At 43.7% G+C, this 13,281-nt stretch overlaps 1 protein-coding gene across 1 annotated transcript; it reads right to left on the reverse strand.

Moving 5' to 3' along the window:
- Positions 1–1,959: 1,959 nt before the first annotated feature.
- Positions 1,960–10,507, reverse strand: LOC310693174 (parvalbumin beta-like). Its single transcript, XM_083474895.1, has 5 exons — positions 10,334–10,507; positions 9,529–9,597; positions 6,537–6,669; positions 3,692–3,801; positions 1,960–2,480 (listed from the first exon to the last, which is right to left on the reverse strand). Exons 2-5 carry the CDS (start codon positions 9,587–9,589, stop codon positions 2,452–2,454), a joined length of 333 nt encoding a protein of 110 aa, XP_083331021.1. The 5' UTR covers positions 9,590–9,597; positions 10,334–10,507; the 3' UTR covers positions 1,960–2,451.
- Between the last annotated feature and the right edge of the window lie 2,774 nt (positions 10,508–13,281).

A 13,281-nucleotide genomic window follows, 5' to 3' on the forward strand; every position in this document is an offset into this window, starting at 1 on the left:
GTCATTCTTTCTCCGTACAATTTTTTATTTCTGTGCTGAGCTACTACTACACATAATGAAATTAAGCCTGTCTTGATTTTTGTTGATTTTAAATGAACTTAAACAAATAAGCGACCACATAGGCACGATCCCTGTCCATCAGTCTTAACGTCACACAATTCTCTCGCCCCCTTGCAATTCGCTGATCTTGTTGCATCCCAAACTGCAAAGGTGCCAAAGCCAAAAAACTCTTATGGCCGTTTGCAGCTGAGCCATACGCATCACCTGCGTACTCTGAAGTACACAAGGGCTGTGGCTCAATTGTAGAGTAGATGCTTTGCATGTGGGAAGATCGCGGGTTCAATTCTCCAGCCTGTGAAAGGCTTGAAACACAGAACAGACAGCAGTTGTTGTGGACCAGGGATGAAGAATCTCCATCCTTCCCACATGCACAAACACTGCCAGGGTCCTCCCCCCCCCCCATTTGAGGGGAGGTGGTTGGGAGCCACATAGCATTGGTTGGAGCATGAACTGGAAATCCCCCAACCCTGATATAGACTATATTGACCCTGGGAGACCTATGGTCTGTTTCAATATAAACGTCATTCCTTTGTTCCTTGGGTGGCTTCTCTGACATCCTTAAGAATATTGCCACTTCAAAGTGTTATAGGAATTCTAAGGTCTCAAATATACCTTAAATGTTGATAATTGCACACATACCTAAGTATATAAACCACATGTCTAAAATGGTACAGGAAAGCAATCCAAAAGCCATCTTGGCTCTCCTAAAGAATCTCAATATTTCCACTGCCTCCTTAATCCCCCTTGCCTGAGAACAGGTAGGCAGATAGCAGTCAGGGGAAGTTCCTGAAGGGATTCCTCTCCTATAGCTATGAACCTCCTTTGTATTGATCATCAGTTTGCCCAGATGTTCTGCACTGAGGGGTGTCTGACCTGCATCCTGATTGCCTTATCAAATGCTAATGTTTTTTGCAAACTGTGTCTGGAACTATGTAAAACTTGCTAAATCCTCAGGAATATCACACCTTGGCCAGCCTGAGCCACATTAACCTCACCTTATGTGTGATGTAATTTCTGACTTCTCCACGCTGAAATGCAAACCCTTAAAAAAGACGTTTCTCCTTAGTTTTTGGTCTCTCTTGCCTCCTTGCAAGGAGGGGAGGGAACTCTTTTGCAACAGAAAAATAAAGATCTGCCTTGCTTTCACAGCACTCTGCCCCAGTCCACTCCTCTCTGACCGATCATGGACTTAGGGGAACCAGTCCCTTGGGGGAGTTGAGCAGCAAAAGCCAACCACCCCTATTTCTCTTTATCAAAAGGAATTGCTGGAGTTGTTTGTCAGGTCAGAGCAGCTTTGAGGGCAGAATCCAAGCAGGCAGAACTGACCCTCAAATTTGTCCTAGCACTTCCATAGCTGACCATGCTGTGGGAGGTCTAAACATCTAGTTTGCAACCATTATTATATGTCTCCCACTCCAGGGGCTCCTTTGTCAAAGAGAAGAAATGAGTTATCCACACCTAGTTCCTTCTCTGCCATCATCCAGAAAGATCAACAAGTCTTCTGCCTTTGCCTTTTATCAACACATAATTCCTGCCTTCCTTATATTGCTCTGTGACTCCATGTCAGAAGGAGGCCTTGTCTCTGGGTCCAGGAAAATGCAGTATATGTTTGCTGGTGTGTGTTATTGAGTGCTATTTCCATGCTGGGCTTGCCAGTTCCATTCTGGCTCCCTTCCCCACTCAGCTTTCCATCTTCCCATATCCACACCATCAGCTAAAAACAAATGCTTCCAAAGCATAACAAAGCTAACATGTTGTGTTGCTGTTTTTTTTTACATTCGCAATGTACAAAAGAAAGAGGGGAAACTTAACAACATAAGTTAAACAAGTAAAGAACGATTCCCTAATTTGTGAATGATGAAGTCTCTTTATATGTACAAATGAACAATTCCACCAGAGTTAACTACAGCAAGGCATTTAATGAAGCTGGTTGTGTTAAGGCAAGGACCAGTTTAAACATTCTCTTTAAACATTTTTGTTTAAACCTAAACAAAAATCAACATGATTCTCCCATTGTCATTTCATATACCTTGATTGGAAGGAAGATTGATGTTGGTTAACTTTTGATCCAGAGATCTCTTTAAAATCTCACATTTATTGAGTGTTCCTAGTAGCGCCTACTGCAAGTGAAACATAAAAGTTCGAAGTTCTTCTCCTTAGATTCCAACTTTGTCTCTGTTTGATGCAGACCTCCTTTAACTACGAATTTGTGACACCAGACAATAAGAAAGATCAAACAGCGCATTGGGAGTTTAACAAAGTCCTCTAACAATAAGAAACAATATATTGGCAACTGTCAATGCCATTTAACTGTATAAAATGTATAAATAAATAGTAGATTTGCAATAAGAAATAGTGTTTTACAATACAATAGCTTGGTCTTCCACTTGATCACTTGCTTGCAACCAGTGCTTGGAACTCTAGAAAAGCAAAAACAAAACCCAGATTTAATTATTTTGCTGTTGAGAAAACTAGACAGCTTTATTTTTCTTTTCAGAATCCATACTAATTCTCTCTAATGATGTCACACAGAGACTTCTGCCAGAGACTGAATTCAACGGTTGCATACACACCATACATTTTAAGCGCCCCTCAAAGAATCATGGGAACTGTAGTTTACCCCTCAGAGCAGTGGCGTAGCGTGGGTTCTCAGCACCCGGGGCAAGGCAAGTTATTTGCGCCCCCTAACCCGGGGCAAGGCAAGTAATTTGCGCCCCCTAACCCGTGGATTTTAGCACTCGAGTCTCTTCCGCGCGCCCCCAGATGTTGCGCCAGGTGCAGCAGGCCCCTCTGCACCCCCCCACGCTACGCCAATGCTCCCACCACAAGTCTTCAGGATGGCCTTCCGAAGGCTGGCGCGGGGAGAAGGTCTCTCCGCCCCACCGCCAGGCTTCGGAGGAGGTCCGAGGACAGTGGGGTTCCTGCTTCCTCGAGGAGGGCCGGCCAAACGCGCCCCCCCAAATGTTGCGCCCGGTGCGGCCGGCACCCCTGGCACCCCCCACGCTACGCCACTGCCTCAGAGAGCTACAATTCCCCACACCCTTAGCAAACTACAGTTTCCTAAATTCGGGGGAGGGAGGGGTGTGTGCTTTAAATGTATGGTGCTATAAATACACCTCTCTACCATTAACTGACAGGTTTTTTATTGTATGTATGTTTTACCACACTTTGCCAGTGTGAGCCACCAAACCCTTTCTCCCCACTGCGCTACCAATCTGTGTTCCCAGTCTGGACCCCTCCCCACATGCCATTTACACTGGGGAGGGAACTTCTATTTTGTTCAGTTTGAGCTCCCTTCTTCAAGGGAAACTCTAGATTGAGGGCCGGGAAGAGGGGAAGGTTAGAGACCCCTGCTCCCCTCCTTTGCATTTTACCAAAGAAGTACATCATATTTACAAGGAACAAGAATCAAATTCTGGGCAATTTGCAAGATAGAATCATAGAACCTGAACTTTCTGTTTTTGGATTTTAGTTTGTCTCGGAAGAAAATTCCAGAAGCCCTGATCACTTTTAATTTGTTCATTGTCATAAACTCCCTATCCCTATTATATTAAGGATAACAGGACAAGCAAGGCATACATGTCAGATCCAGGTGAATTAATAGGTAAGCATTCCGCTAATTTATCCCCACCTTCCACTCCAATTTTGCCATCTCCATCGGTGTCACCTGCTGCCAGGAAAGCATTGGTCTCCTTGTCAGTCAACACTCTGGCGCCTGGTTTGAAATTCTGCATGAAATTTCTGTCAGAGAAGAATTGATTGATGAGTGATAGGTTAGCAAGCTACAGTGAGGCTACAGTGTGGTTTTATCAACATTCGCCATGAAGCATTCCTTTCTGCTGGGAAAAAAAGCCTATGCAAAGCCTCCCCTCTTGTCAAGAAAAGCCACAGGGCAGGAAGAAATATATTTGTAATAGTCATAATAATTTGTTAACCTCTGGCATTCCTGCACCTCCAATACCCCTTTCATATAAGTTACTGCTTGCGCCCCCCCAAATTCTTTCACATGCCAAAAAGTCACCCACCATCCAATCGTCCCGCCAACCAAAACATTCTTATTATTCAAGCTTTCATAGGCCATTGAGATGTCTTCTGCATTCTGCCACTTGGGCTGCCAATCTAGGTGAAATGCAAAACAAATTCCACACGCTTGCTGTGCTTCAAAGTGCTGCATTTCCATTCCCCTGTATTCTCCGCAGCCCCTGCGCTTTAATTTGATGGGAGAGGTAGGTGAAGCTGATACTGTACTAAGGAATGCAAAAACAGCTACTGTTGGGTCGGCCTCTTTGTTCTGCTACGTTTCTTAACCTCTGAGCCCTGAATATGGTTCCGTAATCCGTATGGAATGTGGCAAAGGTGCCACTGGGGGCTTAAGTTACACCTGGGGTCTTATATTCGGAAAGCTCTGAAAGTGGCCCAAAAAAGAGAGAGGAAATGGCATTACCAGAAAAGAGGGCACTGATCAGCATAAAATTTGCATTTGCTTCTTTATATGTATAGGTGTAGCTTTAGGATAATTGTAATAAAAATGCAGTAGATCTCACCCTAGTGGGGAAGACACATCAGGAGCAGGTGTTTGTCTGCTCTGTCTGCTTTCCAGATGCTGCTAACTGTTGATGGACAACTTCAAGTCCCCTCCTGCTCTCCCTTCGGAGGGTTCGTTATCTTTAAACCAGACAGCCTTTCAACCAGAGGACTGTTCTCTAAGACATGTGATGACCACCCTATGGAAAAACCCTAGTTCAAGTCTTAGCTTTGGTGCTGAATATCTGCAGGCAATGCATGAGCCTTTGCACCTTTGTCGTTAATTGTATGTATGTATATATGTATGTATGTATGTATGTATGTATGTATGTATGTATTTAACATGTATACCAGTTTATACTTCAAGAAATGACTAAGTGGTTAGAATATATATACATAAATTCTGCATTCAGGATGAGTGCAATAGTTAATAATAACAGTTTTTATGGCAATGTTATTGTTGTTGTGTTCAGCTAAGCCCCACGTAGAACAGACCCACTGAAATTAATGACTCTAAGCTAATCATGTCCATGAACTTCAATGGGTCTACTCTGAGTAGGCCTAGCACTGAATACCACCCATCACCACCTTCCATATTACAGTATAGGAATAATACAGTGCTGAAATAATGCATATGTAGCACTCTGATCACTAACGATGGAGTGTTTTCAAATGCTAAGGGAACAGTGCAGACAGAATCAAGCACTTCGAAGCATCCTTATTTTAGTGGGAAAGGTGTAAACATATATTTACTATTTATTTAAAACATGCATATCCCAAACAGTGTATTTATGTGACTCGTACTTTTTCAACTGATATCAATTAAACTTAAAAGTACTTAACTTGGGCTAAAAGTACTTAACTTTGTGCCTAAAGTATTATTTGTGTGTGTGTGTGTGTGTGTGTGAGAGAGAGAGAGAGAGAGAGAGAGAGAGAGAGAGAGAGAGAGAGAGACTTGTCTGAACTATTTGCATACATCTCCACTTTGAGGAACATTTATGCTCAATGGGTTGGTTTCGGAGAACTGTGAATGAAAGGGCAATAGTCACCAATGCTACAGGGACACAGGTGGTGCTGTGGTCTAAACCACTGAGCCTCTTGGGCTTGCTGATCGGATGTTTGGCAGTTCGAATCTGTGTGGTGAGGTGAGCTCCTATTGCTCTGTGCTAGCTCCTGCTGACCTAGCAGTTCGAAAGCATACCAGTGCAAGTAGATAAATACCGTATTTTTCGCTCTATAACACGCACCCAACCATAACACGCACGTAGTTTTTAGAGGAGGAAAATCCGTAGGCATGCCACCCATAGGCATTTCCTCCATAACACGCACAGACATTTCCCCTTACTTTCTAGGAGGAAAAAAGTGAGTGTTATGGTGCAAAAAATACAGTAAGTAGGTACTGCTGCGGTGGGAAAGTAAACTGTGTTTCCATGCACTCTGACACTCATCACAGTGTCCTGTTGTGCCAGAAGTGGTTTAGTCATGCTGGCCACATGACCTGGAAAGCTGTCTGCAGACAAACACTGTCTCCCTCGGCCTGAAAGCAAGATGAGCACCGCAACCCCATAGTCACCTTTGACTGGACTTAACCGTCCAGGGGTCCTTTACCTTTACATTTACCTAGTCACCAGTGCTGTTCTGTATGTGCTTAATAATTTGTGCTATGCTATTACTGGAAGGCTCTATAACTGTTCTTCTGTTTCTGATTGTGTAAAAGGTTGCACAAGTTGTTGAACCAGCAAATCAACTTCTTTGGATCTAGTTTCATTTTGGATCTAGTGTCAGGTATGAAATAGTTTGTCCATAAGTGGAGCGCACCTTTCATCATGAACATAAGATGCCTTCTGCACAAGGGGGCATATTTGGATCTGACCCAATGGCATGCAGGTTAACTAGCGATTGTAAAACTGAAAATTGTCTCTGGGAAAGGCATTTCTTCCCCTTCTACTCACTGCAGTTCTTCTCTCTCAATGAATCCACTCTTGTCCTGGTCAAGGACTCCAAATACTTTCCCCAGTTCTTCCTTAGATTTTTTGCTTAGACCCGTTTTCTCAAAGAAGGTTTTGTAAGTGAAGGAATCGGGAGCTTTTGAAGCAGAAAAATGAAAAGAGATGGTGAAAAATTGGAAGAAAAAGGAGGGGAGAAGTTAAAGGAAATAGATTCCCCCCCCCCCTGACCATTGTACATGAATGAGGACAACTTGTCTCCCAAAAAATGTCATATTTAGCCTTCCATCCTACCATATGTTTTCAGGGAAGTTTGCCTTTGGGGTAGCAATTCTGCTTGAATCAATTATAGGACTCAATAAAGGGTCCAGGGCAAATCAAATTACCATGCCTCTCAAAAAGGCACAGTAAATAAGAGTTGCATTTTAAGTTGGATGTGCACTGGTACAAAAATGCAAAGCAATTTGCAACTTGAAATTCACATAGTTTCAGCTGTGCACGTTGGGTTTCAGCAGCTGGGAATTATCAGTCCAAAAGGAGCCCTGAGACCCACAAGTTGGTCTTGTTTTCGAAACCAGGCTGGGTAGGTCTAAAAAAGGACAATCATAGAACTTCCTTTAGGAATCAGGAAATGCCCATCATCATCTTCAGCGAATGGTTTGGCACCAACAAGCAGATCATGCCCCGCAATGGAGGCGGTTAAAAAATGTTCTGTTTGCATGCATAAATATAAATATATATATATATTTAAAGAAGATCAAAACAAATAGAAGTGAATGCCATGTTGCAAGTTGGAGATAAGGTGAGTCCCACCAGGTAGAGGAGCTGTCAGGCCAAGACTTTGGGGCAAAGGTCTGGGGTCCCACTATGCAAAATGAGCCAGAAAAGCCCCAAACACAGCCGGGCTGGTGAAGTAGCAGATGCTGTCATCCAACAAGTGCCCTCCCTCCCCATAAGGTCACTGAACCCGGAGTCTAAAATTACCTAACTGCACTATTGGCCCAGGGTCTGAAAAGTTTGACGACTCTGGCTCTAAATCATGCTAAGATTGCAGAGTTCAATTATAGCATAGGGAATATTCTCTCTGAGAGGCTCGGCACTAGGGGTGAAGGTGAAATCCGATTCTATGGGCATTTAAAGCCGAATTTATCAAATCCACACTTTCCGAAGCGATATGTGAACCGAAACGCAGCTATCCTTCGAAATTCACACTTATTCGAATTTTGCAATGCAGTTATCCAACCAGTGTTAGCAAAAAACTGCATAAATTAGAAGGAAGTGTGCAAAACCCCCCGAATATATCAGTGGAAATAACATTAAAAAATGCATTATATTAGGGGGAGCTGCTTGCAAATAATGTGTACATTAGTCAAAGCTACATATAAAAATGTTTGGTCAGAGAAATTTGCACATAAATGCTGTTAAATTTTAATCAGGATTATTATTATTATTTTTTAAAAAATATTTAGCTTGTTGCAAAATGTGGAGAACTAAATTTAAGGCTGGGTAAATGAGAAACAGAGAGAACTTAAACTGATAGATCTTTCTATCCCAACTCAACATGTTGGTCTTGCACATACACACGTTGCTGTGGTTTCCAGACAGATATACATATCAGGTACATACAGGAAGATCATAAACTCTGTTGTCTGAAGTAGCCTTTGGCACTGGCCTGAAATGACACCACGTCCAGGCAATTTTCAGGAGGAGGAGGGTGTCAAGCTACTGGCACAGTTGTGGTTGCCGCTTAATGGAGTGGGGAAAATCCCTTGCGGGGTGGGGTGGGGAAGGAACTTGTGCTACTCCAGCTGCTAGAAATTGTTAGAAAATTTCTACCCCCTCCAACCCCGAGAATTTTGGTGAAATTGTTCCTGTAATTTCTCTGCAGGCAAACAAGGTTGGGAGTTTCAAGAGGCTATTTGCTCCCAGCTCTGGAATTTCCCTTTGCTCACCCAACAGAAACCAAAAGAAAAAGAAGGCTGCTTTGCTGATTTTTCTGCAAAACTTCCGAATCATTTTTGAGCGGCACCCACCATTCTCCCACAGGTATGCCCACAAATAACACATTGGGCCTTTGAAATCAGGGGTTTTTTTCTATTAAGATTCCAGACAATAGCAGCAAAGAGGGTAGCTATACAGTAATACATCCGTTGTTTGTATTGCTCTTATAGCCCATTATTATTATTATTATTATTATTATTATTATTATTATTATTATTATTATTATTATATTGCCCACTAAGCACAAGCAATAACAACCATTTTTTTGGTATCTGCAATTATTACAAATAGTGTTATCACAGTTGTCGTTCAGGGTTAGCACAAATTTTAACCAATTACATATAATATGAATGTTGGGGGAAGCAGAGGACACACCTCCTCTTTGTGGTAGTTAATATACACAAAGAAGGCAGACTGTGAATTTGATATAACAGATATTAATCACATTGGATACAGCCCCATATTTCAAAAAAATCATCCCCACCCAGGGCTAACCTAGTTTTGTATAAGCTTCTTTGCCTGTGTGATCTGCCATCTCCTGTAGTACAAGTATCTAACTGAAAAGCCAGATGTACACTTTTAGAAACAGGGATTGTTTGTTTTTTGTTTATTTAAATATTCTACATCTCTGTCTGTCTTAAGTCTGTCTTCTTTATGAGGTGCAGACAACTCAGTTAGTGGTCGTGACAAGCTCACTGCCGAAATTATTTTGGATAGAATTCGTTCAGTTCATAGACACGCAATTTCTAATTTACACAACGTTGTGGCTTGGCTAGCTGGTTAAGTTATTTTGTCTGCTTTGAAGAGAAAAAAAACTTTTTGGGAAGGATTGTTTGTTTTGCTTTGCATTTTTAGGAAAGCGTATTTTAGAAAAGTGTCTGTTTTTTTCCACTAGCGCTGCACAATCAAGTCCAGGAATGGAGAATGGAAGAGCAGGGAGAAAGTTACAGATTTCTTTAAAATATATTGTTTGCCTGAGGGTAGGGATAGAAATTACCTTGGCAGCTTTTCAGGGCAGCTTCAATGTCCGCATCAGACAGGATACCAGCGAAAGCCATTATCAAAGCTATAGGGGGAGGAGGGAGAAATGGTTAGCTGAGGTTAAAGACAGAAAGGAAAGTTATGAGGGCCATAGGGACATGGGAGGCTGCCTTAAACTGAGCCAGACCACGGGCCTTTGTAGCTCAGCATTGTCTACCCTGGCTGGCAGCAGCCATCCAGGGTTTCAGAGAGAGATCCGAATAGCATTTTCAAGCAGAGGTAACTAGGTGCAGGAGGTCTCAAGAGGAGTCGGCTCTAGCTGCCAGAGCTCAAGTTGTTCTTCAGCCACCAGATGGGGTAGCGGCATGAGCTCTCCTTGTATCGCTAGGATATAGCAGCAGCAGCAGCAGCAAAAGCAATGATTACAGTCCAAGGCAAAGGCGCTGCCATTCAAAACCAGCGAGCAGAGTTCCTTCGTCAAAAAAATAAATTTTTATTTTTTAAACAAAATTCTGTTGTCCACTCAGGTTGTGTTTTTCCCCCCATCAGGATGGTCACGAAGGAGATTAATTTGCTCTTCTCTGATCATTGTCCCCCCCCCCCCAGTTTGCACAAACGCCAAAAACAAGCAAAAAAAAATTTGTGGTAATAAGAATAATAAGAATAAACCTCTCATTGCTTGACAGCTTCTTTGGTCTGAGAATCTTGATAAGTTTCCATGCAGGTGGCTATTTTTTTAATGGCTTGGTTGTTGCCAATGGCTGCAAAAATAATAAAAAATCGCAGGGAAAAAAATCTCTAGGCTGAAAAGCTAAACTCACCTTGTGGATGTTTCCCAAAGCTGAGAGAAGAAAAGGGGACAGAAAGATCTAAGATCTAAGGAGAGCTCTTCTCTTAGGGTATTTGCCTGGGCAGAGACCTTGTCTTATATAGGCTTTAGTTAAGACCCCCCAAGCCTTTTACAGAAGTCCTGGGACCACGTCATTGCTCAAATGCCCCAGGGGATAAGATACTGTAGCTGACAAGACCTGCTAGCTAATCAAATTGATATTTATATCCCAAAGGAATGTACATCGGGTCTTAGACAATATAGCAAGTTTTCAGAGCCACACAAAGTCGCCCTCCAACTGCTGTCTCCTAATGACACCCAAGTAAAAATGATATTTATAAAATATAAAGTTGGAACATTCCCACCCCCTCCATTTAGAACTTTTATCTAGTTTTCTATTAAATGATAAGATCAGAAGACTTTGCAGGACGGTCTCTGTGCTTCCAGGAAGCAAAAACTCTGGGTTCAAAGAGGCTAGTTTGAGAGTAAATTTGTGCTGAGTGGGTCAGTCTCCAGAAATAAATCATGGGTTGTATGCAATGCAATTCAAAGTGCTGGTTTTGGCTTATAAAGCCTTAAAAGGCTCAGGACTGCAAGGCCTAAAGGACTGCCTCTCCCCATATGAACTGCTGCCCATTAATTTCAGTGGTCTACTCTGAGGAGATCAGTTATGAATTCCCACTTACCCTGCCCCTTCATCATCAATCCTACACACCCCTGGGAATAAGTCCTGCAGTATATATGAAAGAAAGATTAGCAGACAACGAGGTACCACGGCAGTATCATACCACAAGTCCCATTAAATTCAGTGGGATTTACTTCTGAGTAAACATGCATAGGATTGCACTCCATACTTAAGTCTTCGCCTTTACAGTGGTACCTCGGGTTACAAATGCTTCAGGTTACATACGCTTCAGGTTACAGACTCCGCTAACCCAGAAATAGTACCTCAGGTTAAGAACTTTGCTTCAGGATGAGAGCAGAAATTGTGCAGCAGCGGTGCAGCGGCAGCAGGAGGCCCCATTAGCTAAAGTGGTACCTCAGGTTAAGAACAGTTTCAGGTTAAGAATGGACCTCCAGAACGAATTAAGTTCTTAACCCGAGGTACCACTGTCTTTATTTATTTAAAAAATGACACACACCCCTTTAATATTTTCAATTACCTTAAAAACCAGGTTACTAACCAAACCGACCTGGAACCTGTGATCGCCATCTGAGGCCCTTCGTTGCGTGCCTCTTCCACGAGAGGTCCAGAGGGTGGCAACACGAGAACGGGCCTTTTCTGCATGGCTCCCCATTTGTGGAAAGCTGTCCCCAGGGAGGCTCGCTTGGTGCCTTCATTACACATCATTAGGTGCCAGATGAAAGTGTATCTCTATAACCAGGACTTGGGCTGATTAACATTCATAGAACCATAGAATCATAGAGTTGGAAGAGACCACAAGGGCCATCGAGTCCAACCCCCTGCCAAGCAGGAAACACCATCAGAGCACTCCTGACATATGGTTGTCAAGCCTCTGCTTAAAGACCTCCAAAGAAGGAGACTCCACCACACTCCTTGGCAGCAAATTCCACTGTCAAACAGCTCTTACTGTCAGGAAGTTCTTCCTAATAGGACCGTGGTGTTGAACATTCTATGGTCTTCTATGTATTTTATGTTCTCATTTTGTATTTTTACGTTGTGAACCGCCCTGTGATATTTGGGTGAAGGGCAGTATACGAATTTAAGTAATTAATAGAAGGGAGTAGGAGGTTTAAACTGAGGGCAGACCAGAGGTTTCAGGAGAGCACATGGCTTCTGTTTGAAGAGCAAAGCCCAGAGCTCTAGGCCTCCAGGACTACAAATATGGTGGCCCCAGGAGTGGACCATCTAAGCAGGACTCGGCCTTTGCATCTGCCCACCCTTGTTAATCATTAGCAACAGCTATGGTTGCTTATGAGGTATCTACAAGGATAAACAATAAATAAACAATAAAACCCATCCGTTAGGGCCAAACTCTGATTCCCCAAATTAGCCAGCCTCTATGGCATTTAGGTAATGCGGAGGCCCCTTGGATTATATAAATTCAACTCTAAATGCTCCGTCTTAACTGGCTCGTGGATTAAGCTGTTTGGCTGCTTCCCCGCTCAGAGCTGCTTCTCCTGGCAGAAATTATACACATGCTTGAGAGAGAGAGATCTGGAACCATCCCAGAAGTATGTCAGCTTTTGAGAAGGAACTCCCTGTACCACAACTGGCTGGAGGTCAGCCCATTCCAAAGCAGTGAGCTCCCTTGCACTCAGCAGCTGAATATTGCTTCTCTGGTTCAGGGGGGCAGGGGGAATGGAAGATCTTCTGCTACGGTCTAGCGAGGGACAGGGAGGGATCTGAAAAGTTTGCGGCAGAGGCAGGGGGCCTGGGGAATGACCCAGAAGAGGGGGCCAGCGTTTTATGGAGTTTGGCGCTGCCTGCAAGGCAAGAGTCAAGGTGGGGTGAGGAAGAAGGTTCAGAGCGGTCTGAGACAGAGGGAGGCACACAGGAAGTCTCAGGGGTGGAGGAAGAGACTGTTCAGGTAGGGACAGGCCAGTAGACTCCCCGCCATCCCCCGTCCTGCCAAATCCTAGAACCAGGTGGGGCTTGAAGGGGCAAAAGCATCAATTGCTGGCGCTGTGGGTTAAACCACAGAGCCTAGGACTTGCCGATCAGAAGGTCGGCAGTTCGAATCCCCGCGACGGGGTGAGCTCCCGTTGCTCGGTCTCTGCTCCTGCCAACCTAGCAGTTCGAAAGCACGTCAAAGTGCAAGGAGATAAATAGGTACCGCTCTGGCGGGAAGGTAAACGGCGTTTCCGTGCGCTGCTCTGGTTAGCCAGAAGCGGCTTAGTCATGCTGGCCACATGACCCAGAAGCTGTACGCCGGCTCCCTCGGCCAATAAAGTGAGATGAGCGTCGCAACCCCAGAG

Source organism: Podarcis liolepis, assembly GCF_965112155.1.
Source record: "Podarcis liolepis genome assembly, chromosome: 14".
Lineage (NCBI taxonomy): Eukaryota > Metazoa > Chordata > Lepidosauria > Squamata > Lacertidae > Podarcis > Podarcis liolepis.